Source organism: Centroberyx gerrardi, chromosome 3, assembly GCF_048128805.1.
Source record: "Centroberyx gerrardi isolate f3 chromosome 3, fCenGer3.hap1.cur.20231027, whole genome shotgun sequence".
Taxonomy (NCBI): Eukaryota; Metazoa; Chordata; class Actinopteri; order Beryciformes; family Berycidae; genus Centroberyx; species Centroberyx gerrardi.
The window spans coordinates 6,201,034-6,228,204 of NC_135999.1; the positions used below are offsets into that span (position 1 = coordinate 6,201,034).

General features: G+C 41.2%; 3 protein-coding genes across 4 annotated transcripts; all 3 read left to right on the forward strand.

The window, feature by feature from the left end:
• The first annotated feature begins 770 nt into the window (after window positions 1-770).
• sumo2a (small ubiquitin like modifier 2a) lies at window positions 771-4,283 on the forward strand. Its single transcript, XM_071912911.1, has 4 exons — window positions 771-845; window positions 1,832-1,963; window positions 2,824-2,895; window positions 3,771-4,283. The coding sequence occupies exons 1-4, from the start codon at window positions 825-827 to the stop codon at window positions 3,834-3,836; spliced, it is 291 nt and encodes a 96-aa protein (XP_071769012.1). The 5' UTR covers window positions 771-824; the 3' UTR covers window positions 3,837-4,283.
• An 828-nt stretch (window positions 4,284-5,111) lies between these two features.
• Window positions 5,112-15,256, forward strand: jpt1a (Jupiter microtubule associated homolog 1a). Its single transcript, XM_071912920.2, has 5 exons — window positions 5,112-5,292; window positions 6,879-7,021; window positions 12,586-12,683; window positions 13,205-13,232; window positions 13,598-15,256. Exons 1-5 carry the CDS (start codon window positions 5,237-5,239, stop codon window positions 13,738-13,740), a joined length of 468 nt encoding a protein of 155 aa, XP_071769021.1. The 5' UTR covers window positions 5,112-5,236; the 3' UTR covers window positions 13,741-15,256.
• A 343-nt stretch (window positions 15,257-15,599) lies between these two features.
• Window positions 15,600-24,943, forward strand: LOC139922406 (butyrophilin subfamily 1 member A1). 2 transcript variants are annotated; one of them, XM_078282684.1, is made up of 9 exons: window positions 15,600-15,719; window positions 17,924-18,000; window positions 18,102-18,434; window positions 18,920-19,237; window positions 20,559-20,678; window positions 21,240-21,272; window positions 22,198-22,242; window positions 22,379-22,414; window positions 22,518-24,943. In XM_078282684.1, the coding sequence occupies exons 2-9, from the start codon at window positions 17,934-17,936 to the stop codon at window positions 22,541-22,543; spliced, it is 978 nt and encodes a 325-aa protein (XP_078138810.1). In that variant the 5' UTR covers window positions 15,600-15,719; window positions 17,924-17,933; the 3' UTR covers window positions 22,544-24,943. The 2 variants fall into 2 exon arrangements, with proteins under 2 accessions (XP_078138810.1, XP_078138811.1); XM_078282685.1 differs by lacking the exon at window positions 21,240-21,272.
• The last annotated feature ends 2,228 nt before the right edge of the window (window positions 24,944-27,171 follow it).

A 27,171-nucleotide genomic window follows, 5' to 3' on the forward strand; every position in this document is an offset into this window, starting at 1 on the left:
TTGTGTATTAAACTGAATGCCATGAATGATTAAGCCCTTGTTACTCCTATTAGACAACGTAGTGGAAACCAGGTTAATGTTACAGAGGCAGGTTATCTTCCCTGGACCAACCACAAGGCCTGGCTTATATGGGAGTTTCCTATATCAAACTAGGAAAATATTAATTTCTTTGAGTGAGCCTTGAGGAAATGGGAGTATTGTATAACAATCAAAACTTGGTGGTTTATCCAATGCAGTAGGCCTACCATGTGTTACTCAAAAACTGTGACTCCATATTTTTGTCTTTCTGGAGCTATTAGTGCTATATAGAGGATTCTCCAGACATTTCTTATAAATTATTACTTTTATTTATTTGTCTTAGATTGCGAAATGGACTTGTGTCATTGATTACATATTTTTGAAAAGCTGTTTCTCTGCATGAAGAATAAATAATGAGATGGATCTATTTGTATCACAAATTCCACATATCTTTTACTCATTTTTCAGTGTTTGAAGACCAATATCAGTGCAGCAGCACTAGATATTAAACTCAGCATTGTTGAGGTGTATTTACATTTGATTGTCTACTGTAAGTTTACTATATTAACTGTTATTGTACATATACTCTCAGATACTTTTGGTATTAGCTTGCAAGTGCTGCAGTAAAATATTTAAAGAACATTTACATGTCTAAACGCAGACTTTATGTGAGCCTGTAGTTGAAATAGTATGCATTTCCAAGGCGCTCAGTTCAGGTTGGCGCAGTCGTGTGCACTGCAGCCGACGCGAAGTGGCGCGCCAGACAGCGCAGCCGCACCAGGACGAGCGCAGACACAGCAGCAGCCATGGCAGACGAAAAACCCAAGGTGAGGAGTGGATTTGGTGCGGGGTTTTTATGTTTTAGGCGTATATGGACTCAACGTGCATGAACTGGAGGATGGAATTGTTAAAACCCTCATGCGGACCTGTATTTCTTAAATCGATGGCACATTTGTAAAGAAGCAAATCAACAAGCACCAGGGCTAGCTCACGTTAGCTAGCAAGCTAACGAGTGAAGTTAGCATGCTAAGCTAACGTAGCTAATGTGCTTGAGAGCCGGCCGGGAATGAAAACTAAAACTATTGTCTATGGTCCATAAATGTACTTTATTATCACGTTTTTAATCACAGTTTCACCATACTAGCGAGCTACATGACTATTTTAATTCTAGGTAGCAAGCAATAAAGCAACGTGAATGAGGAGCAGCAGCGCAAAGCCAACGGGCCATAATGAAATGTTTCCATTCAAGGGAATACACGGATCCAGGATCAAATAGTTGTACGCTGTACGCTCACCTCTCCTTGGCTCAACATAGGAGGGCTTCTTGGTGCTTGCAAGTCTTAATTTCTATACCGAGAAGGCTACAGGCGGTGTATTAGCATGATTGGAAACTGTAGGCCATCGTAACTTTGTTTGCTAAATGCTAATGCGCCGCTAATGCACTGCCCCTCTGTCTCCTGTTGGCACACCGAGTTCCCTCTGTGTTTACCAACCAGCGCAGGGAAAACATCCTAAACTCAGTTTACTCTACTTTTTATATGCGGAGTAGAGTTTGCACTCCTTTTTTGACTGAAATAAATAATTATCAGGTACATTCATAGTATACATCTTCGTAACTAGTATCAGACTTATTGTAAGTTATATTAGGACAGGGTCTTTTAAAATATACATGATTTGTGTTTGTATTAGTGGTTGTTTGCGTTATGATGATCACCCGCTGGAGGTCATAGGTTACCAATCTTTGTAATTTCCCACTACATCACTGGTTAGAACCAACTTCCCATTCTGCATCCTTTTGTTTTCCTTTCTTCAGGAGGGAGTGAAGACGGAGAACAATGAGCACATCAACCTGAAGGTGGCTGGGCAGGATGGCTCAGTGGTGCAGTTCAAGATCAAAAGGCACACGCCTCTCAGCAAACTGATGAAAGCTTATTGTGAACGGCAGGTAAGACTGCTCCACAGCCCTGGACACATGTTGGCAATTGTAAAATTAGGGATTACTCTAGGGAAAATTGGAATACAGTTTATTTAATTAATCTTCAACTTCTACCCACGCTAGAGGCTTGAATCAGTGGTTCCCAAACTGGGGTCCAGGACCCCTGGGACTAGCCAAATGAGGAATAGTTCAATGTCACTCTTATTTCATTCACTAGGAGAGAATGTAGATGAAGCATAGGTTTTGCTCTCTACTGTTATTTCACAGGCTGGGCAATAATTCAATATTATTGTTTATTGTCTTTCAATAGAATCATATTGTCATGAAATAGTAATGATATTGAGTTATCATGATACACAATTCTTCTGTATAAATTAATGATAAAAGACAAATACTAATTAAAATCTCACAAAATGAGACCTGTCTAGGGAATATTATTTGAAAATGTATTTCATCACACTTTATATGTTCACTGTTCAGTACGATGAACATCAATTTGATAAACGTGGAATTTTGCATATGTTAGCAGATATTATTATTACAAAATAATTTCTTATGAGTATTATGATATTCGTTTTGTTAATATCGCTCAGCCCTAGTTACCTTCCCACCCACAGTATAGACAGACAACTAAAATCTGCCCAGAGGAGAGTCCATGGGACAGGACCTCCATCAGATGGGGGTCTGTGGTCTAAAGGGCATCGATCTGTGTTGTTTGGGATCCCCTGGCCTTTGTAGTGCAATATCCCCATCACAATTTTCTGATGTTATAGATTTGTATGATAATTGCGACCTGCATCACACCCAGGCAGGGCAGAATTGGTTATTTTCTGATTTCAGACATTACAATGCTCTGTCTCTCCATACAGGGGCTGTCTATGAGGCAGATACGGTTTCGGTTTGACGGTCAGCCCATCAATGAAACAGACACACCCTCGCAGGTAAGGCTACAGTGTAGGGCTACACCCTCTCGGTCGGTTAGTTGTCTAATTGATCATTAGGGTTAAGACTTGAAATCATCTTTTCATGTTATGTGGTATTTCCTTGAATGTATATATTTATTTATGTGGTGTGACAACAGGATTTAAAAAAGCATAAGGTAAAGGTTCCTCTCAAATCACTCACTGAACGTTCCAAAAAATGAGAAGAGAGCTTTCTCAGCAGTAAGAAAATTTCTATAATTGCAAAATAAATGTAATCAAAAAATCTAATTGCCAAGGTATCCCTGGTGGGGAAAATCATGTTTACAGGTTTATCTATTAAATGTACAGTTGGATTAGATAACAAACTCTTGAGGTTGCTAAAAAGTGCTACTAAAGTATTAGTATGGTGGATGCCATTCAAGATCATCTGCCTATCCATTTTAAATATTATAAGCCACTATAATTTACCTCACACATTTGATATGGAAATTGTATTCATATGGAATTGCTTCATACATGATATTCTGTATGGATGCCCAAATCTTCTGAATTAAATCTAAAATCTGTACCCTAACAAATCTGGACACAAAGCATTTCTAATAGCTGGAATGAGAATGATTTTCACTGCCTGTTCAACAGTAGTGAATCTAGTAGAAGAAGTACATCAGTTTCAAATTTGACACTGATTGAATCTGTTGCTACTGAGCCGAGTAGTGCCAAGTGAGGCGAGGACTTCCAGTGTAGTGGAACACCATGGTGGAGTATTGAATGGATCTAGGCACCTAGGGCAACTTGAATGACGCAACATGCCCACACACACACTCACACACACACACACACAAATGACTAAGGGAGTCAGCCTCCTAACAGACATTTAACCTTTTTTCTTACAGCTAGAAATGGAGGACGAAGACACGATTGACGTGTTCCAACAGCAAACCGGAGGCTCTTTTCTTTAAAGACTGTTTCCTCCCAACGCCCCTACCTCCCCTTCTCACCCCCGCACCTCTTAAGCCCAGTCTTTAAATGCTCATGACCAGTGTTGATACCATCCAGTGGAATACTTTTACAAAATGCTCACAGGCAGCGGCACAGTTGTTGTAGATAGATTTTTGTCATCCTGTCATTTGTATGTTAACCTATGTTAGACCTGTGGGGTGCAGACAACTTGTGAGCTGCATTGAGTCTGATGTGCCGAAGAAATCTAACTCGTCATGATTTTTTTTTTTTTTCTTTGAAGGTGTGGAAAAATTCCTAGGTCCTTGTTTTTGTTTTTATACTTGTCATTGAGGTTTTGATTCAGATGGAATTTTGTTGCTGTCCCGTAAGCCTGCGTTTTAAATTCACTGACATCTGTTGTTATTATGAAAATGTATTATTGGAATAAATTGAGTCTTTTTTACATATGTGCCTGTTTGTGTTTGTTTGCTGGATACTTCAGGAGTCTGAACATGCACATATTGTCAGTTTATTGTAAAATGAAAATTGAAAGTGCATTGTATTGCTGAGCATGAGCAGTAAACTGGCTGATCAAAGTGTAAAGTCGTGTGAAACCGTTGACATTTATTGTTCATTCAAAGATGCAAGACAATGTAAAACCTTGAGGTGATGTGGCTTTAGTTTTTGTTTTGATTTGATAACCCCAATCCAAGCCAAGTTTTCACACAATGCTCACCCTAAATAGCACAATGGATAGTTGACATCACATCCTGTGTATTTGTAAAACATTAGCTCGAGCTGATCCAAAGGCTGTGATGCTGAGAAGAAGTCAGCCGTTTTTTGTGTTTGTAGAAGACACGCTGGTTGTCCAATCACACACATGATTGAGATGCCGGGATCCAATGAGACGAAAGAACCGCTCACTCGTGGGCGGTACTTGGGCTCCAGAAACGCCCTCTCCACGTTGGTTTCTGCCAGTCGCCAGACATGAGCTGCGTCAAACCAACCACAGATAGGCAGAGAAAGACAGGAAGTAGGGCGATTTTGCCTTCAAAATTAATCGTAAAATGTGTCACTTCTGCACAAGTATTGGAGTGTACAGAACAACATCGTCGTCTAATATAGTTTCTTCTTTAAATATATTCTTTATTTTCACTTTGCTAGTTTTTATTACTCAAAAATGTCGCAGCCGTTTTTTGTCAGTCGGTTTTATTTTGAAAAACGTGGCAGGAAGTGTTATTTTTCATTCTGTCGCGCTTGACACTGGTCCAGACAGTACAGCAGGTTGATGAATTAGCAAGCGCCACCGGCTGGGGTAGACAATGATGATGTGGTGAAATACTGGTTATGAAACTGTAATTCGCGACAATTATTTTATCTTGTCAGATTTATAAATATTTTACGACTCCTTTGTGCAAAAATGACGACGACCACGACATTTCAAGGGATGGAACCCGGTTCCAAAAGCAGTTCCAGGTAAAACACGCCATTCAGACAGTTCTGTTGCACCGTTAGCCACCATCAAGCTAACTCCAGCATCATCTAACCTCAACATTGCGTAGGTTAACGTAAAATAATAAAGACATATTCCTTTTGACCTCTGGCCATGAGGTTAATTTAGCCGCTACAAAATCTCGTCGATGGTTTAAAAGCGTGCAGTGATGATGCTAGGATGCAGCCCGCTACCACACCTTCCCGTTTTTGTCGGGATGGATGGACCATTCCCCTATTCCCAGCGTCAGCTAGCACACGTCTCGCCTCCCTTTTGTGGAGATGCAACTTAGCTAGCAAGCATAGGCGAGGTGCATTGGTACCCAGTGTTAGGGCGCTGCATGGCTCGTGGTTGCGTGCATGTGTTTAGCATCCTTCAGATTTCATTAGTCTTTTTGTCTTTATTGCTTGAAAACCAAACTGCACCTAGCAATCGGGTCCACGGTGAGGCACTTGGATCTGTCATATTCGACAGCCAGCATCAGCTTGTGTTGTAGTTGGGTGGGGCCCCGTGGATTTCAAATCAGTTATCGAGAGATGAGCAGTGGGGTACTAGACATCCACTCTAATCTGCTCTGTGTATGGCCTTTGATTAAATCAGACTGATGTGAGGGCCATGTTACAGCTGGCACACACACAGCTGACATTGCCGTGAGCTATTTTTTCATCATAGAGAGAGAGTGATGCCAGGAGAGGCACAGCTAAAGCAATAGAAAAACCCAGTGCTAATAAAAAAAATTGGAATACAGTCTATTTAATGAGTGTTATGTGTAGCATTGTAACATCATTAAATCATTACCACATTAATTTTGTGACATTGGTATAATTACTGTAACCGAACGAGACCACTGCTGAGAAGATGATGCCTCTACACTGCACTTTATACTGTGCGCCACCTCATGGGAAATCTGCTGGATTGCTTTACACCACAAGAGGAGACTGCTGTACGGCACAAAACAAGAAGAGGAGGAGGGCCGCAAATGGAGCTAAAGCTGTCAGTTTCGTGCAATGGCAGATGGTGTAATGAGTGACTGTTGACTGCACTGTTTTCAAAGATATGAGCTTGTTTCAGGGAATGTTACAGCGAGAGAGTGGTTTTGACATTTGCTAATCATCGAGCAATCTGTCTAAGTCAACCGCATCAACTTTTCCAAAGCAGGACGCCCACAATGACTGACACACCATTTAAATTGATCAGGAGATAGCGGCCTCCTCCTGGATTGACGTCATTCACTCCTCTCAGGTCATGCAACACTACAGTTTAAAAGTGGATTTAGTAATACACTTACAAGTTTACAGTGTTACTCCACAGTGGTTGAATGACTTTCTTATTAGCACACTTAAGTGTGCGTAGCCGAAATCGAATGAGTCCGAGTGACCTCATCATTTCGCCTTATTTACTCATTGCACTGTTTGAAGCAATGCAGTAAAAGGGTGTTAGGTGTATAGAATTTTTTTATATTTTCATTAAGAAATCTCACAATGTAGAGTAGAACCTTTTTAATTCTTACCAATCTGCACTGTTCTCTCTCTCTCTCTCTCTCTCTCGTTCTCCACCCCTCATATTTCAGGGTTTTGCGCCCTCCAGGTGGCGGCTCCAACATTTCTTTTGGCACAGACGAGGAGAAACCCCCCGTCCGGAAAAACAAGATGGCCTCCAGTGTTTTCGCTGAGCCAGAGGACCCCTATGCTCATCGAAGAAACAATCCACCGGGTACAACCTGCCTCGTCCCACACACTCACAGTCTAGGCCTACAGCTTGTTGCTGCAGCATGAAAGCTTGCAACTCCAATTTTATTATTCTTTCTCTTAGATTGAAAGTTTACCTCTCCATTTATGGGTGGTGTAACTTTCATGACCCCCAGAGCCCGTAATACCTATTCAAAACACATATAGTGAAGGATAATGAGGGTATTAATCCTTTTCTTTATTTCTTAAATTGGCTTTTTGGAGATACAAGGTTTTCACCCTACAGCAAGGTTGCTGCAAACTGATCTGCTACCTACTGTCTCAAACAGCTGAATACGTTAAATAAGCAGAACCCCCTTTGTTTACACCTCCAAGCACAGCGAGTTGGCATGAAATATGTAGTGCCACTTAACTATTCTATATGCTCAAATGGTCAATTAATCCCCCTTCTCCACAGTCGATCAATCAACAATCGATAATCACTGGTTTTCTTTTATTGACTGCTCCCTTATTCGGGATCTTCTCAAGGCTGAGGTGTCCTAAAATATTCATGAGGATATGAGCTGCCTCAAGTCCTTGTCATGTCACAGGGTTTGTGCTAGAATAACAAAAAAAAAGGTATCTTTGCCCAATCCCAACCTACTGATAAAACACTAAAGGCAACAAAGGATGCCACTGAGGGTCTGCTTAGTGGAGCTGCACGCTTGCCACCAGTCATTCTTGCCCCGTGCTGGGCTTTGCAACAAGTCCCTCTATAAGCCAAGAATAACCCACAGGAAAATGTGTCCCTTGATTCCCTATCCCTATTCCTATATGCAGGCTGCTAATTTTCATAGAATCAATGCACTTCTAAGAATTTCTTTCTGCATAAAACTGTATCACCTTTGCTGCTAATTGTTTTTGAATTGAAATATTTCTGTCATAGTTAAATGTTCATTTTTCAATCGAGCAGATTAAGTAATGTAAGAGCAGACACAATAACCCTGTTAAATTCGCCCATTTAACTTTTTTATTTTTTTATTTAATTTTTCTAAGAACACAGTGAGAAATAAAAGTACTGGAAGATGTGCGTTTCCAACAATTTCCTCGCAAAGCATATTGTGTTTGCGCTGTGGGTGACGGGGGTCAGCGCATTGCAGCGGGAGAGTTCAGGACTCGGTTGTTCCCCCCATGAGATTTTTGTCCTTTGCCCTTATTGCCTACTTCTCTGTTCTCTGTGGACTGGACTTCTCTGTTTCCTTTCAAACAAAATCATTGTTGGGAAATGCCACACTTGTTTTTAAAAAAAAAAAAAAAAAGTAAACTTGTCATCTTAATCAATGTCATCCAGTCCTTTTTTGCCAATTGAAAAAAATAATTCTTTGTCCTATGTCGTCCTATGTTTCACATCTTCTTGGGTGTTTTTATGTTGTGTATTGTAGATAGGCATGCACTGATAGTTTTTTTTTAATACCGATATCTAATATTTTCCCACCCATATCGGCTAATACCAATATTCATGCAAGATAACTAAGTGGTTTTTAAGCAAAACACCATGTTAGTTTTATTCTGTTGCTAATTTTGACAGTTGCATTAAGTGACACGCACCTGGAAAAAAAGGTCACAAAAATGCCAATTCTACAATCGGCCAAATATCTCCAGTAAAAATAATATCGGACCGAGACAGATATTGCTTTTACCTGATACTGATAGTCTGCTGATATATCATTGCATCCCTAGTTGTAGGCGTCGTAATTATTTCAGTGAAGTAGGATAACTATTTGGATTGAACAGAGAGACAATGTGCAGAAAGTTTACTGCCTTTACACTTGTAGTGCAGCAACAGATATGTGTGTGATACTTGCCCACAAAAGCTGTGTGCGACAGGGGAAGAAGATGAGAGCAGTGATTCTCAACCTTTTTCACACCAAGGACCCCTAATGTAGTCCACATTAGAGCCACGGACCCCCATTTGATGAGATTTTGCCTCTCGGAGCCAAATCTGAGAATATTTGTATTGCTAGATATGATTTTGTCCAGAGTTCCGTGACTATCTGTATTGTAGGTAAAGAGATAGCAGTGAAACTATGATCTAAGTAGTCATTCTTCTACATTCTCTAATTGCGTTAACGTCTTTTAAATGAAATAATGGTGAAGTTTAACAATTCATCAATTTGCTGGGGACCCCCTGGAACCCCCTCAAGGGCCCCTGGTGGTCCCTGGACCCCACATTGAGAACCACTGGATTAGAGGACACTGTTGGTGCATAAAAGCGTATTCTAAGTATTCCAACATGCAAGCAGTGAATTCTTGTTTTTCTCTTTGCCACAGTTAATCATATTAATTTATTCACAATTCCCACAAGTCCCTCAACTGCCCACGTATGCTTGTACATTGTGCAATGTTTCAGCCACTGCCAAACAAAAGTTCCCACCGTTGTATTACCTTGTAAGAAGTAGAAAAAGTAACATAGACATTCAAATGATCATTCAAGTCACAGTAAAATGATCATTCAATGTAAAAAAAATAAAAATAAAAGGCATAAGGAGGTCAAAAAAGTATGCAGACATTCAAATGACCAACTCATTTAAGCAAGCAAGAAACAAGCAACACAGCATCTGTGCTTGTGGGTCATCCAAGTCAGAAGGCATCTGCGGTGAAGTGAGTCTGGAGCTGGTTTGATGGTGCAGGCTCGCTCCTGTCTCACTCATTCTTCCCCTCATCTGTCTGTTGTTAAAAGTGGCTTCTCTTCTGGCTCATTCTCTTTCTCTTCCCCCTTAAGCTAAACTTCCATCGGCTCTTGCCAGGATTGCTCTCACATTTCGGCCGTGGCGAGTCTTGAACCAGTTCACGCTACGTGAGCCCACCCAGACCGGGCTCAATGAAATGTAACACGTCGAAGGGATCAAAGTCCCACGTCCCAAACCCTTTATTCACCCAACGCCTGTCCTGAGCGCCCCCAGATCTGCCCCGACTAGCCGAGGCTCACCCCGAAGGTCAGAACGGTCCAGTCAGGCTTCTAATCAGCGCAAAAATCATCCGGTGTGACCTAAGCCTTAAGCTGTGGTCCAGCCAGGTTTTGTCAGGTTCCACAGACAGTGGAGACGCTGGCTGGAAGCCACACAGTCCACGGCACATTTAAGTCCTGGCTAGCAGAGACAATTCTGTGTGTTGCACCACCGATATTGACTCTCCTGCCTCCTCCCTTCTGGTCTTGTGTACATCATGGGACAGGGACATACTTCTGGGATGACCTAAGAACATCTGCTCCCTCCCACAGCCTCAGACAGCTGAACTGGCAGAGGATGGATGTACAGCTCTTGTGGGAAGGTTGTGCGCGGGACAGAAATGTTAGCAGTTAAAAAATCCCCAAAGTATTTAAGACATTTCCTCCTCCCCCATATGATTTGTGCACACTAATAAACTAAATTCCAACAGTTCATTTCAGCACCACAATGATAGTGAAAATAACTCAAAAGTTTATCCTTTCACTATGCATCGTAGCAACGTAATCATGCGGAAGTACTTGCATATAATTTCTGTGTGATTTCCTTATTATATCTAAATCATAACGTGCGTCATTTGTCCTGAGCTACAGACGGACTATTGACAAGTGCCACAATAAAATGCCACCAGCGAGGGCATGAGTCAGCAGATACACAAATTAAAAGCCTAAGAAATTTAACATTACTGTGAACAGAGCACATTGTGAGAATGACATTTAGTGTGAAAATGAAACTTCATCTCGGGGGTCAGCGCATTGCAGCGGGAGAGTTCAGGACTCGGTTGTTCCTCCCATGAGATTGTTGTCCTTTGCTCTTGTTGCCTACTTGTCTGTTTCCTGTGGACTGGACTCTGTTTCCTTTCAAACTAAATAATTGTTGGGGAAAATCCATGCTTTGGACAAGGAGTCAAACTTACTGTCCTTGCACCTGATTTACTAGCTGATAGGATAATTTGGTGCTTCCGTTGTTTAGACGGATTGTAGCCAACTCCCCCAATTCGGTCTGTTTGTAACTTCCTGCAACAACTCAACTCTCGCGAGACTTGAGCGAGACTTGGTTACACACAGACCGGATCAAGCGAAAGGTAAAGAAAAACGTTTCATCTCTCTGTAGGGTCCTTTCCATAATGTTGTCAGACACTTATAATAACAATCTGAGCCTGTCAGTGGCAAAAACAAGAACTTTTAGTGGACGTACATTGACGGTGCGTTTTGCCCCGTCGGATTACATTGCAGCCCGTTTCGCGGCTGCCGGCTAAAGCGATCTCGCTCAATACTGGACCTATTTCAAAAATAGTTGTCCCCTTTAGTCACTTAGACACAAAAAGATGGGAAAATAGGGTCCAGCTTGGAAAATACCGAAGTTACCCTTTAAGTTTACTGAAAACATAGCCATGTTGATGCAGAGAAAGAATGTTGATACGACCAGGCAGACATGTCTGGCCGATACTGAAAGAATGTCTCAAATTGAAAGCTTAAATGTTGCAGCTGCACAGTTTGTGCTTGAATTTCCTTTTACTTTTGTTTGTCTGAATACACCAGCGCCAAGTCCCTTGCATGAAAAATTTAGTTTTTCTTTTTGTGCCTTCTTTGTGTGTGTGTGCATGTATGTGTGTGCGTATGTGCAAGTGTGTCTGAATATGCACGTGTATCTACTACCTGTACACCTGACTTGAAATAGTGTGAAGTAGGGATGTACCAATCAGGTTTTCTGGTGGCCGTATTTTCAACAGTGTGGCGATTGACATGATGCATTTTACCCAGACTCCCTACTAGAGCTGGGCGATATTGACAAAATCAAATATCACAATATTTTTGACCCAATACCTCGATATCGATAATGGGACGATATTTTGGGGGTGAATATTGGTGCTTTCAGAAGATATTTACACAAGAAAATTTTGAAAAACAATCATTAGTAGGCTAATGGGGATATGATGGTGAAGCAGGTCAAGCCATTCACTGTTCATTTCACTCTAGAACAGTTAAATAAGTTCAGAAGATGTTCTTACTGTAAAAGATAACTGTACCACAGCCTTTAAGACCAGGAAAAGACAATATTTAAGCTATATCACGATATTACGATAACCAAAATCCCAGAGGATCTCTAGTCTGATATCGCAATATTGATATTATATCGATATATCGCCCAGCTCTACTCTCTACTAACAGCGGCTCATCATGTAAAAGCACACAGCCTGCATAAACATTAAAATTCCAACGCAGCACTGTGTTTAACAGATTCTTCTTATAATTGCCACAGCCAGACATAGCTTGTCACAAGTAAGATAACCCTTATCTTGTAACAAGATAAGCTATCACATGTCAAGAAATCATAGGTGTATGCTTGATGACTTAGGTGCTTACTCACCTGTTGCCACTAGCAGCACAAGTATTTCAATGCAGCAGCAGCATAGGTTCTTCCTTCTTTCCACTGATTAAATTATCAGAGGCCTAGAGGCTGAAAACTATTCAGTATTTCACTAGGACAAAAAGCAAAAATTAGAGAAAAATCTGAAAAAAAACATATGGTAATACACTTTTATAGTAGAAATAGTTTTTTTTCCCTATCCCGTAAATCGTCTCACATCTCCTTGTTCCTCCAGGTGGGAAGCCCACGGGGGTCCTGTGTGGCGAGTCCTCCGCCCCCCTGAGGAGAGGAGGGAACAACACCACCAACCACTCCGCAGAGGCCCCCGCCGCAGTAAGACCGGGCCTCCATAGCCTCCGTTCTGTGTCCCCCAATGAATTGAACCGATCACTCAGTAGGAGGGGCGCAAAAGATGAGCTGGGGTTACTGTTTGGAATCCAAACCGCCCTTTCTTTTTCTCTTAATCTTCCCTTGACTCGTCCCACAAAGGCAGCCTGTGTGTCAACAAGCACAGGAAGGGGACGCTACCAAATGGCATTTCAGTAGCAAATGCTTCACTTCTGACTTAAATGCCAAGTTTGATTTTATCATTCAGGACTTGAGCAGTTGTCCGTCAAGACTGTGATGACACAATACACAATTTCCATTCGTTTATCTGTGAAGGCTGCTCAAATATGGGCCCGTTTGAAGATTTCATTATTATTGTTATTTGTTCAGTATTTGATTTCTATTACCTAATAGCTATATTAGTGGAGTTGGAACAATTGTTTGGTTGATAATTCAAAGCTGTTAATGTTTAACTTTGCCTCCCTGCTGTGTTCTGATAACAAGCTCTTATCTTCATGTTCCCTTAGGATGGAAACAACTATGTAGGCGATGCTGGTAAGGACTTGTGTTTTTATTCTGATCACATCACACTGTTTTAATTAGATAGTGCATGACCATGTAGCCTATTTATTGGCACTTTTGAGAAAAGTTATTTAAAATGTTGCAATGCGCACAAAATATGTATCATATTTTTAAGGGTGTACAGATTTTTGTGTTTGGACTTCTTTGTGTGTGTATGTGTTTGTGTGTGGTGGGGTTGGTGTGGGAACCACTAATCTTAAACACATCCTCCAATATTGGGATAGGGAGGGACCAACAGTCATCAATCTGTACCTCCCTTACCATTCCCTTGTCATTTATTTTTATTTTTTTAACAAACTGCCCTCTGAGTCATCTGTCTCTCTCCTGCCTGTGTTCAGACAACAGCATTGCCGCCGAGCCCGAAGTCGTCCCAGAGCAGAAGGAGGAGGGAGGAGCCCCCCCGGCCGAGGATCCCGCCGCAGGACAGGCCTCTGGCCGTAGGAACCCCCCGGGGGGCAAGTCCAGCCTCATCCTGGGCTGAGTCACCCGGCCAACTTGCCCCCCCTCCGTACCTCCACTTCTCTCTGAACTCATCATCTTCATGTTTTGTTTTTTTTTCCTTTTAACACCAGGACCCCCCCCTCCTCCCTCCTCCCCCCAATTCATCTGTACCCCAGGAACCCCATCCGGTGTCCACCCAACACCATTCTCCTCCCCATCCCCAAGTGCATTGTTTTGATACCTCCTTTTTTTAAAAAAAAAAACAAACAAACTGTTTTGTACTGTTTTCGTTTGACAGAAGCACTTTATGTATCTTTATGTATCCGATTCAAAGCCTGCCTTTTGCCCCTGCAGTGCGTTCCACCTGCTGGAGAGGGCACAAGGTCCACACCGTTTGTCTCTCATATCAACTAACCCTAAATATCCCCCAACCGTATTGTGACGGCACAAGCTCTCATCGATTATGTGACCAGTTTAAAAACAAAACGCAAAAAAAAAAAAAGCAAAGAAAAATGGATATGAAGTGAGTTGTCGCTTTTGCACCGTGTTCAATTTTGGCCAACCTGCATGCACATCTGGTCTGTGATGTATGAATGTGAGAACAAAAATTACTGTGAAGGACTTTTTTAATTTTTTTTTATTTAAAGCTGGTTACGCTGGACTAAATTCTTTTTTTTTTGTGGGATAAATGATGTATTGTTGTTGCATGAAGTTGGAATCTTTCTACTGATTACAGTATTATTATCCACATAGGAGCCAAATAAATTAACTGTCATTGTACTCTGAAGGATGCAAACATTTGTCTTCAGATGAATACTGTAGGTCCCATGTCAAGAAACAGAGAATTGGAATTAGACTTTTTTTATATTGTAGCCATTGCCCTTAGGATATTGTAACCCCAGTGCCGGTTTTGAGTGCCATGTGTTTTTATAGGTAAAATTTACTCTCAAGCAAAGTGTGCCTGTTTTGTGTGTTAGGCTACAACATCAAACAGGGTTGGGTTTCCCAAAATACATCTTAGCAGTAGCACTAAGATACTTTTGATTCCAGTAAGTCAGTGGAATGTCGTCGGTCTTGACGCTCCAATGTTTCTGGCAAACCCAGCCTCGATTTGACAAGTGACCTTATGACAGCTCAGCCTATTTATGTCTGTTCTTTTCCCCTTATACATTGTTACTATGGCCTTTTGTTCCTGCTCACTGGAAATATATGTAACACAGTCTTTTTGTACATTTGATGCGATTTAGTATCTTAAGGTTTTCCAGACCGGAATCCCTACTCTTTCCCACTTCTGTCATGTTGTGTCACGGGTCTGATGCTGTGTCAGCCAGCTGTCATGCAAGAAAACCAACAGGTCAATCAGTTGTATCAAGCAGTACTTGAAATGTAACCCCGGTGGTGTCAGCAATGTCTTTGGAGTCGGGTGCTTTAAGGTGCAACACGTGTCTGTTTGCATCCTATACTCAGTCTGACTTGTTGCTGGATGTAAAGTCACTGTAGGAATTTGAATTCAAGAATTGGCACAAATGGAAATGAGCATTAAAAGTCATTTTTGACCATGGAAACTGTGATTATTATCTGACTAAGTGATGTCGTGGTAAAAAAAAAAAAGTCTGAACCATCTGCAGTGGTGATCATAAGGCAAACTACCTCGAATACACACAATACACCCTATCTTAACGTTTAGTTTGGTATATCCATGATGTGTGCAATATACCGCATCAAGATTTCTGTCAATCTAAAACAGGCGGGTATCTTGAGTTTAAAGTGGGTTTAATCTAAACAACTTTCCATTTCAGTACGCGAGAAAAAACAACAACATCTATATAGGCTACCCCTATATCACCTGAAATAGAAGTAGGCTGTATAACCTACAGCGTGCCGTCGCCGCATTGGTCAACGAGTCATACCGAAACCGAAAGTATTTCAAAGCCTCCAGGATCAACTGACTGCTGCCACACACGATCCGTCACCGTCGAACAAGAGAAGTTGCAGCTGCCTTGGAGAGGAGCGTGTACGGTCAGTGTGATGTTACTTTATTATTATTTTAGTTCAGCACTGGTATGTTTCTGCTTTAGACCCATTGCCTTGTTGCAACATATGGTAAATAGCCTGTGTGGTCGGATGACTGCCTAGTTAAGGGCATGTGTTTTTTTTTAATTGTTTTTATTTTTTTTTAAATTAAATGTAGTTATACACGTTCAGTGAAACGTTAATTGCCATATTTTTTATGATGTTGAAACGACAGAAGAAAAAGCCTGTTGCGGTGGGGGAAATGGAGGACTGTGCGTTAGCTTCGCACAGGCACTAAGCGGTTATGCCGCCTTCAGGGCGCCTCGTAAGCTCCTAAACTCCCAAGTCCTACTTTGTGATTAATTCGAACGGCGTCAAGTTGTCCCTTGCAAAGCATTTACAGTTGCTTGCATACTGAGAGCGAATGCAACTCATTCAAAACCGTGAAGGAAGTCTTAACTCCATAGACACACGGGCGCTTTTTCAATTTCTAAAAAGCTCAAAGTGGATTTCAACAATGTGACTGAACGTTTGAGTGTCTATTTTCAATGAGGAAGAAGGAAGCTATGCAAAAGAACCAGTGTTCAACCACCCGTGTGTTCAACCAGCTGCATTGTATGATTTGTATGATTCTTTATGCTTGGTTAAACAATGTTTACTGGTCACAATAAACGAGACAGAACAAATCATATTTTCATTCAATTCTGATTTATCCTTTTGGTTGGTTTGGTCGCTGGTTTCTTATTAATACTACAATCTATACAAAATACAGCACATTGATTGTCGTTCATGTGCGCTCGCTTCGTAATTGCGATATTTCCGACAGCACAGGGAGGCAGCGTTAGTTCAGTTGCTTAGTCACGGCTTGTCGGAAGAAAACTGACTTTTGTAACGTGGGTTTGTGTGTTGATGTCTTAATTCTTCCATTTCTAAGCGCGGGACTTAAAGCAGTAACTATAATAGCCTGCAATTTCACGTTGTGTTCACTTTCACATTCTGTTCAGGTCTGTCATTTCCAACAGTACCTGGAAACACGAGAAGGTCAGAGAGGATGTTGCTTATTAACTAACGTTAGCCGATGTGGCAACTATTCAAGTGGTGTGAAGTGGAGAAGTTGAGTAGAATTTGCCTGTCAGTATTATCCCTTGTGTGTTTCTGTGTAGTGGGCTGGTTGTTTTAAAGCAGAAGTTGGAAGTGAAAGTTTAAGTAAACGCACACAGACACACATACACACAAGCACAAAACAGTATTCTGTGGTTGCGTCCCACTCCAAGTGGGTGCCTATAAATGTGTCCTGTGAGTTTCCAGAGTGAAGTACGACGTGGCATACATTCGTCTTTAAGGTTAATCCAAAAATAGAATGGACTTCTTTCCACTGTGAGCCATTCAGTCAACATAATCGCTTCTGTTATGTGAAAACCACATTATCTCCAAAATGTCAAATATTCAGGAACTGAGAAAAGAAGCTTGATCACAATTGCATGGTCACAAATGCCAAATTTCCTCTGTAAATAAATACTAGTTCTGTAAATACTTAGTTTCTAACAAAATGGCCCAAACACGCACGCAGTGAGTGCCTACAAAGCTTTCAGCAGTTGAGAAACTTCCATACAGACAGAGGGTTTCTGGGACAAGAGAGCCAGATGACCTACAGGCAGTCCAGGATAAGCAAGTACTGCAACAGCATGGTAACAGTTAAAACAAACAAAGCCTGCTGTTAGTGAACACTAAAACCAGCAGAGAGCCAGTGAATTCCTTTCACCCTGATATTTATTGTAAGTCAAGCTTTTTGAGTCTGAAAAAAAAAAAATCGTCCCTTGATATGGAACAGATTAGTTTATTTTGATGCTGGTTGTTGACCAATAAAATCGGTCTGTGTTCACTTGCTAATTAGTTCTGCGAATTACCTGCTGGTAGCCAACAGTGAGTCATGATCCATATTTAATAAAAAAAGACTGACAAGAAGCATTGGCCTTTATTAGAACTGAACCTTACTAATATAATATAGCTGGGGTGGGCAAATAGTGACGTGTGGAAAAAGATTGGAACTTTTCTTTGGCACCCTGCCACTGTCAAGCTTGTACATGTTGAAGAGTGCAAGTTGAAAACTGTGTGTGCGTGTGTGTGCACGCACAAGCAGGATGGTGAGGATTGTACTGAGTTGTAAACAATCCAGTCCCCATGTGACTTTGTGTGATGTGTTGTTGCAGGACAGAGAACATGGCCTCATTCGGTACCCGCCTGTTGTTTCTGGCTGTCCTCTGCATCAACGCCGGAAACGCTTTCTGTAAGTTTTGCCATAATCTGCAGATGAGAATCTAACACGCGACATGCTGCTATGCCACTGATCTAATCTCTTTTTTTTTCTGACTATATTTCTGTCTGCAGCCTTTATAAACGTGGAGTGCAGGGCTGACAACTACGGACAGTATGGCCAGCAGTCGATGCTGGACTGTGTGGTCAAAACGGCACAGGAGGCAGCAGACGCCAAGATCTTAGTGGTCACTTGGAAGAAAGCTGGAGTTGCCTTAGCAGTTTTTGCCAGAGGTAGCAGAACACAGGAGCCACGCTTTCAGTTTGCTAAGCCGTTCTGGGATAACAACCACATGAATGTGTCCCTGCTCATCACCACTACTAAGACGACGGACAGTGGAAGCTATGAGTGCAGCGTGATGACCGACAGCGGCAGTCACTCCACCTCCACCAGCCTCAGTGTCACAGGTGAGAGCCAAACCAAGGACATTTCAGCCTGTCAAGGGAATACCACCTTGTTTCCAAAGCTAAACCCCAAGCCAGGTTGGATCTGTTCCAGCGGGCAGTCCTGCTTGTCAGCTTCACAGAGAATGGTGTAGGACAAGGTTCAAATGGTCAGTATGAAAGGCAGGATGATTGTCTAGAGATTAGGGTATTTTTCTGGCCGGTATTCCCCTTGTAGACTTGCCAGCTAGCTCACTGTTGACTTTCTGTTTCACTATGACGCAGAAATCACACATAAAGACACGGCCGTACCAGTCAGTTCCTTCTTTTCATTTAGCCTGTTTGCCACAAAATGCATGTCAATCAATTGCTGGGTCTCCACATTAGTCAGACATTTTCATTTCATTATCAAATTGCCTCATAATACTGTGTAATGCCGTGATCAAGCCAAAGTCCGGGTGCAATGTTCAGCTTTATGACCATGTTTATTTTTCATTTTCTCTTCACAGCCAAATACAACACGCCCACTGTGCGCTCCCAACCTGCTGCGAATATTCCGCAAAACACAGACGTGACACTTTTCTGCAACTCCGACGGCGGTTACCCCAAAGGTGAACTCCGCTGGTCCGACGAGCACAACGAAGACTGGACACGCAGCTCTGAGCCGGAGGTGAAGCAGACGGAGGACGGTCTGTTTAGCCTCTCCAGTAAGCTGACTCTGCTGCGAGGCTCCGTTTTCTTCAAGTACACCTGCTCCGTGCACAACGCCACCGGAACCCAAGAGGGGGAGGTCACGTTTGATATCCCATACTCCGAGCAGTTTAAAGGTACATGTTGCTGAGCGCCGCACTTGAGACTTTGCAGGAAGAAAAGTGAAAGTGTTTTCAGGCACTCGGTTGTCACGCGAAACGCAGGAGCCAGACATAAATGAATGCACTGGAGATAGCTTTGTTGTCCCACATTGTGTTTTTGTGTTTCTTTTATCCCATGGCCAAAGTAAACAGCATTATCTGAGCTGCTTTGATACACAACTCAATGCTGTAGCCAGGCTGCAACATGTCTTCCAAATCTGAAGTTAGATCTTCCTCAAAAAATCAAAATAATAAGCATCGGGAAACATGAAAACAACCGGTGCATGATGGCCCATGCCTAATGAATCTATAAAATTGGGCAGTGCCTTTCATCTCATGGACCTTGTAATAGTCAGCAACTCAATCTCATTGGTGGAGAAGACCTCACAACCACCATATCTCAGCTATTAGCTTCCTTTCCCACAGCTTTGCAGTCTCAGTGCTGCCTGCCAATAGCAGGAGTTCATTTGGTCCCGGCCATCTTGTTTACCATGGCTTCCCTTCCTTCTCCACAAGGACAAGGGATTACTCAGTGCTGCTGCTATGCAAACTGTTCAGACACTTCTGGGAGCAACAAGAGGAAGTGAATGCAGATGGCGCCAAGTATTTTAGGAGAGACCTCCCGCCAGTACACATACCTCTCATGTTAATATGTACCAGTGATGGGTACTTGAGTCACATGACTTGGACTCGAGTCACAGTTTTAATTGCTTGAGACTTGACTTGACTTGGGTTCTGCTGACTTGGGACTTGACTTTGACTTGTACTTTGATGACTTGAAAAGGTTTCTAAAGTCCTGACAAAAGATCTTGTGTTTGTGTAAATGACTTAGATTGAAAGTGATGAGATTTGTTCCAGCAGACGACTGGTTGGAATGCAATTGGAATGATTACATTTATTGAAGTTGAAACTGATTATAGAAATCAAACTCATAATGCTCTTACCAAGTTTTTATCCTATTAAAACCATATTCCATTGAAAAGTCCTACATATTTAGTTTTCTTTAAGATATTAAATTGATGCTGGACTCTTGATTTGTTCTGACTTGACTTGCTGTTCTACATTTAGACTTGAAACTTGACATTAATGACATGGACTTGACTTGGTGTTCTACATTTAGACTTGAGACTTGACTTGAGACTTGTGCCTCAACACTTGAGACTTGAGACTGACTTGGGACTCGAGCAAAGTTGACTTGGTCACACCTCTGATCTGTACTGATATTTTATGCTTTTACTAGGAAGAAATTAATTATGTCATATAACCCTTATTCCGTTTTTATTTACGATTTGTTTAGATCCTGGACCAACGACAGTCTCACCCATATCCAAAATCGTGGCTCCTGTGGTTGTCATCGGCTCGTTGATCGTGGGACTCCTGTTGGTGCTGGTGCTGTTTCTTAAAAGGCGCTCTCAACGTAAGTACGGAAGGTATTTCATAACATAATGCTGTCTGTAGCTGTTTAGCAGATCCCCAGTTTCCCTAATGAGAAATCACTATCATCCTCCCATAGGGATTTACAGTGTGTCTGTGTTGCTCAACAGTGAATTATGGCCTTATTATACTTTATGGTATTGTTTATCTCCTTGGGTGCTACTATAATATTCCTGTAATATTCCATGATGATATGGTTCCTTTTAGTAAAGGAAAAAAGAACTACAGGGAAATCACCATATGCTGGGTGAAAGTTGAGACCGAGATCAAGTGGGAGACGAAAAACCGGTAGAGCCGCTCTGTGCATTTGGCAGGCAGCCATTTTATTCAGGCCAAGAGGAAGTAAATTCTTTGTTATTATTAACGTGGCTCAAGAGTTTTAGCCATTGTACACTGTAGCCTACACAACTCAAACACTGTAGCTGAATGAAAATGTTTTTCTACAAGTTGGTACTAAGATTGATGGAGCAAGCACATGTAAATGTCCGTCATCCTTACAGTGAGTGTGTAATCTGATAGTTATTTTCTGTCATTTTCTTGACAGAGGCCCGAAGGTTCTCTGCAGCACCTCTTATGAGTACGTCTTTTAATATTTGAAGCAGCATGAAACAGTGACTAACTCTTTCACACCTGCAGTTTCATTAGTGGTGTTTGGTTAATGTTTCTGTAGAAATGCATTTAATTAACTAAAGTGTTCCATCTTTTGCTGGAATGTATTATTGACATCCCTGCATGTTATTGAATATTTTTAAAAGTCAGTTCTTTATTGATGAAATGACTTGAAATGATCAATAGCCTGAAACAACAAACAAGCAGTGCATACTTTGGGCTTGTAAAACTGGAAACCACGATCACTCTCACCACAATTAAGTTTCTGTTCTCACTCCAAAACCTGTTCAAGCATGTACTTCTGCCAAGTTCCGACACTTTGCTCAAGGATTTGATTGAAGCACATGCAGGTCATTGACCCCCTTCTCTCTCTGTCTGCCCTAACTGGGTATCATGTCTCATCATGTCTCATCATGTGTATATCATACTTTGCATTGGGTTTGAAGTACAGTGGAATGTCGACTGGACAAATAGAAACTGATTTGAAATATTTGAATTTGTCGCCAACTCTCTCAAAAATGGACAGTCTTAGGTTGAGGTAAATAACACCTCCTTGTGGTTTTATAAACAATTCAAAATGTACTCAACTAGTATTTGCCCAGGGCTTGACGCACACTGGGCTTGGTTATTGGTGATTCATCACAAGTCTTTGAGTCATTGTAATTAAATTTGCCTCATGTCAAACCTAGCCTTGGGCATTCTTCTCTTCTCTTGGGGATTCTGCTCTTGCTTGCGTCTTAATCGTCTCACACAGGGTGATGGTTTTACATCTGAGGGGAAAACATGTCTTCTCTCACTCTTCTTTTTCTATGAAACAGTTAATCCCTCTGAACAAGAATCTACAACACAAAGTTTCTCCCGGTAAAACATGCAACTCTTTTATTTCATTGCAGGTGACAGTCACGAAATTCATATGCATGACCAAGACGCCGAGAAAGGTACGCCTCTATTGTTTTATTGTTGCTCATATTGTGTGTGACAGTAAATGGCTTCGTTAAGAGATTCATTTGAACTTTATCTGTCTACCGTGAGGTTTAATACAGGCTTTGACATTGAAGTCTTTTTTTTTCGCAGGTGGTCGTCAAGAGATGGAGCCATGCTTCCAAGAAGGTAAGGCCCGAGTTCATTATACCATATCTCATTGTTTACGATAAAATATCAAATCTAAAATCAAATCTAAAATCTCCCTCTCTCTCTCTGTCTTCTCCCACAGACACACCGGGAAATGATCATAACTGACATGAGACACTAACTCATTTACGGCGAAGCTTTGAAAAGGAACACTTCCTCGTTTAACAGGAATCATTTCGCCATTCTCTCAAATTCCAGCACTCTCCTTTTTGCAAACGTGTGGTGTATATAAGCAGAATATTACCTGTATCACTGTGATTTATCAGAGGAACCTGCCAGGAATTCTTTATGGACTTAAGCTCGATAAGTGAACGCTCTGAAATTCAGTCCAAAACGAAACCAGGCTTTTGACTGGCTGTGAAGCAGCGATGGAACCGGCAACCTGCCGGTCCTCTAAGTCTCAACTCCATATCGGTTTATTAGTGATATGTGAACAACACTGTCTCCTAACACTGAATTTAACAGCAAGTTTGGGATCCTTATGGACCAACAATACATCAGTTTTTTGGTATTATTGCAAGGAAAGCTTAGTCATATGTGTGTGGCTCGCAGACACTACTTCACTGTAGCTCTTGGAAGTGACCTCCCCTCTTGCCTGATCTTGTTGTTTCAGGTTTACTATCATCTCCAGGAATGTCACAGACAGCTCATCTCTAATGACGAGTACTTCCAGGGAAAGGAGACAATGCAGTCGGGGATAGGGAAAGCTTTGGTAGCACTGACAATGATGAAGCAGCGGGTGAAACCGATTTCATTCATTTTTGCTGTTTTCACGGTCCAGTTGTCCCGCGACTCGCCATGATTTGCTGAACATTATCCTTTAGTCTTTTGAAGGCGTTGAGGGTAATTTAGAATTCGGGCACAGATTTAGAAGACCGGTTGCCTGGGTCCAGACCTTTGAATCCGCCCACTCCACTGAGTTGACTGCTTCTGGTGTGGCATCATGACATGAAACAGCGGTTTCTCTCGGTTGAAAAATGATCGGTCCAATGAGCGCCGGGGGGGGACTAACGATTAGCCAATCAGCGCCACGGGTGGGACTAACGCCGCTGTCAAGCTGTTGTCAAGCTGTGCGCCGGAACCAAGGAGGAGTAATGGCAACAATGGCGACCGCTGTAGACAAGGTAGACGCTGCTATCGAGGCTGTTCTAAATCGATTAAAAGTACCAATTACTTTGAAATCCCAACAGCACTCTGCTTTGAAGGCATTTATTCAAAGGGGAGATGTTTTTTTCGCATCAGTGTCGACTTAAAATGACGTTAGATTCAGGCGGATACGTTGGTCTCTAGTGACTGATTAGGGAAAATCGAATCCCCCTCCCCCACGGAAATCGGTTAGAGTGGAGGCAATGTCAGACTGAAGATGGAAATGGAGTGTAACGAGTTGACAATTCTGTCTGATATCAGGCAAGAAGACCGCTAATTTCCAGCTTAAATATACATAATTTAGCGCAGACGGTCATGTGTGTTAAGACCAAAATGTAGCAGCTGACTTGTCGAGGTTGACCATTTCCACATGAGACTTTTTAGGCAAATTTCAGTTCCCCCCTCCTATGCAAACCACAGAGAAAGTGCACTGCATGCTTCCGCACTTCACATGATCTTCACTTGACTCTTTTGCACTTGCTGAATTTTATGTGTAGTGAAAATGCCAGATACACACATTTGCATTCCTCTAATCTGTGTGGCTGTGTTTATGTAACTTTTGGCAGCACCAGCATCTTTAACCGAGTTCAGTGCCAAATGAATCCTTATCTTCACTATTTGTGTTGCTGAAGTTATCACACACCAAAATATCCCGTCCTAACCCGTTTTCATTGACTGGTACTCTATTCTCAGGCTTTGTGAACAGGCTTAGATTGTATCTGTGGCCCCACTCCATCGAAGCGAGTACACCAAAACACCTTATCAAAAGTATATGATTAATCTGAAGTGATTAGTTTCATTGACTTTTGGTGTGGACAAAAACAGCACCTGTTTTTAAAAACTTTATCCTGGAAATTGTAAACTCCATATATGAAAAAAAATGTGCTAAAATCAAGTTTTAACATCAACAGCCACTGATGAGCTCTTACACACTTTTTTGTAAATACTGTGTTTTATATGTCTGTGAATATTTTACGTCTTCATAATGTCTTGTTTTTATGTGATTAAGTGTGCCATTTAAACTGTGACCTTTTTAAAAAAAAAAAAATTGTTATCAATTTTACATGCAACCAAACAACTGTACAGTTTCATTCCAAAATTAAATACCCAGCATTTGAAAATGTGACACCGATTGCTGGCATGAAAGTGAAATTCATGCTTAATGTTTATTAGCAATCTTAAACCCTTTACAATACTTACAAAATAGTAACATTTTAGAGAATGCAATCATCTGCGTTTTCTTTTAATATTTAGAATCGAAATTCAGGTAACTATCCAAAATTGATTTATAGCATTTTGGAATGAAACACTACAATTTTGCTTTTGTCTACAAAATTACAAATAAATCTGAATTAAACCATGTGGCTGATGTCCTGTTCCTTGGTTTGATGAGTGAAGTAGAATTGGTTATTTTTGCTGCACACGTGAAAATTGTAGCCTATTTTTGTCAGCTTTTATTACCTTTTGCATACATGTTTAACCATGTTGGAATCATGTTTTTGTGTTTATTCCCTCAATTTACAGTGAGCACAAAGCTGCGTAAAGTTCAGTTGAGCCAAGTCTTAACTGCTTCTCTTTCAGTTGGTGCTTGATTGTGGGAATTTCTGATGCTGAATAGGATGAAATCAGGAGATGGACATATTTAAAGGTTTCCACTTTACTCAAGATCCTTCTGTATTCTTGAGAATTCATCATGTTGTCATCATCACTGACATCATCAGTAAAGAGCAGTGGTGCGTCCCCAGCCTGCTTCCTCCATGCAGATGAGGTGCTGGGCTGAGGATCATGTGCAGTTCCTCTTTTTTCTCCACACTTCACTTTGAGAAAAGGTTTCTCTTCACCTCGTCTGACCATAAAAAACCTGGTTTCGGAACTCTTCTAGCACATCTTTGTACTTCTGCAAATTCCAATATGGCCTTTCTGTTCTTAGTGTTGACGAAACTAGTGTAGGTTTACCAATGTGACTTTTGTATTAACAGAGTAACAGTACTTCCACCCCTGCACTCTGGGCCCAGTTTGACAAAATGTTTAATCTTGATCAGAATTATATAGATTTTCTAATCCAGGATTTAATCCCTAATCCAGAATCAGTTTGATCTTGATGATTTTTAATCAAAAGTTTTCAAAAAATGATCAGATAGGATCAGAAGATGAAAATTACAGAATCCAGATTTGCAGTCTTTAAATAGACCTCTATCCTGCCATCTGTTGGACAAGTAATGTTACAACATGTTGCTAGGCCAAAAAAGTTTATGTGCACTAGATGAAAAGGTGCTTGAAGACAAAATTCAAAGTCTCATTGTTTTGTAAAAAATAATTCAAGACAAAACTTCCCATTTATCTGCCGACTATTTTTATTCATTAATTCTATAGGACCTTTTAAAGGTTCACAAGAACCATCCAGCTGGTCCATCCTGTTGTAATGGTGGCAGTTGGTATGAGACTTTGTTTTGAGATTTTGCACATTTAATGAAATGTGAACATTAAATACTATTTTGATCTATATTCAAGTTGTATAGGCTGCATTCTCCCCACATCCTCACCAGCTACATCACAATTTCCACCTCTCCAGTGGGATAAAAATTATTCTGGTTTTTGGCATCAGAACTATCCTAATCTCTGCTCTGCCATTGAGTTTGGAAAAACACAGAAACAGCATTTAAGTTACATTCAATGTACAAATCCCAAATTGAATGATTAGGATTTAATTTTTCAGTTTTGAAAAACCCAATTTTTTACATTTAATCAAATCTGACTACTGAAATCCTATCAGGAAAGTTTTGAAAAACTGGGTCCTGCAGATTGACTGTGATGTCTTTGCCAGTTATTCTGGAATTTTTCAACACAGCTCCAATGATTTTATCTTTTCCAAGACATTCCGGGTTGTTGATTTTTTTGCAATTCCCAGTTGCTCTGCAATGGTTCAAAATGAAATTTTATTTATTATTGTTTGCTTTTCCATCAAAGACAATTCTCTAGTCTTCATAAAGAAGCAGATATTGTTGAGGGTGGACTCGAAAAGAGTCAGTTCCTCCATTCCAACAGGCTAGACAGTTGCGGTCGACCCTCAGTCATGTAGGGAGTCAATGGCTCTGGTCCAAACTGAGCAGAGTATCTGATGATTCCACTTTTCTGACCAATCATTTCTTTGTCTGTGTACATAAAATAGCTAATTGGTCCAGAGGCGTAGCAGTTCACCAGTTGTTCAGCTGCTTTAACATGGAGACAGGACTTCTCCCTTACTTCAAAAAGGTAGACCAGTGCTCACTCACTGGTCTGTTAGAGAAACTACCTGTGTGTACTACGGCTACCTCCACAGTGTGGCAATGAAAACTATCAGTTGATGATATCTCCAATGTACACAGTCACATACAATTTTGTGAAATAAGCAGGAACTCTAATGGCAGATTACATGTTGTGCACACGAATTAGGTGAACATTATGTTAATCCATTACGAATTGGATTTTGTCATATAGCATGAATTGGATGCACCATTTTCACCTGTTAAGTTTAGGCAACTATAACAACTTTGGTTAAGGTTAAGGTTATGTTCAAGCAAGGTTAGGCAACTAAAACATTTGGTTAAGGT

Excerpts from the sequence above, each read along its gene's own strand:
- sumo2a (XM_071912911.1), top strand. The coding sequence starts at position 825 with ATGGCAGACGAAAAACCCAAG. Across the intron at positions 1,964-2,823 it reads AAGCTTATTGTGAACGGCAG|GGGCTGTCTATGAGGCAGAT; the intron begins GTAAGACTGCTC and ends CTCTCCATACAG. Across the intron at positions 2,896-3,770 it reads AAACAGACACACCCTCGCAG|CTAGAAATGGAGGACGAAGA; the intron begins GTAAGGCTACAG and ends TTTTTCTTACAG.
- jpt1a (XM_071912920.2), top strand. The coding sequence starts at position 5,237 with ATGACGACGACCACGACATTTCAAGGGATGGAACCCGGTTCCAAAAGC. Across the intron at positions 7,022-12,585 it reads TCGAAGAAACAATCCACCGG|GTGGGAAGCCCACGGGGGTC; the intron begins GTACAACCTGCC and ends TTGTTCCTCCAG. Across the intron at positions 12,684-13,204 it reads CCGCAGAGGCCCCCGCCGCA|GATGGAAACAACTATGTAGG; the intron begins GTAAGACCGGGC and ends ATGTTCCCTTAG.
- LOC139922406 (XM_078282684.1), top strand. The coding sequence starts at position 17,934 with ATGGCCTCATTCGGTACCCGCCTGTTGTTTCTGGCTGTCCTCTGCATC. Across the intron at positions 18,435-18,919 it reads CACCAGCCTCAGTGTCACAG|CCAAATACAACACGCCCACT; the intron begins GTGAGAGCCAAA and ends TTCTCTTCACAG. Across the intron at positions 22,415-22,517 it reads GGAGCCATGCTTCCAAGAAG|ACACACCGGGAAATGATCAT; the intron begins GTAAGGCCCGAG and ends CTTCTCCCACAG.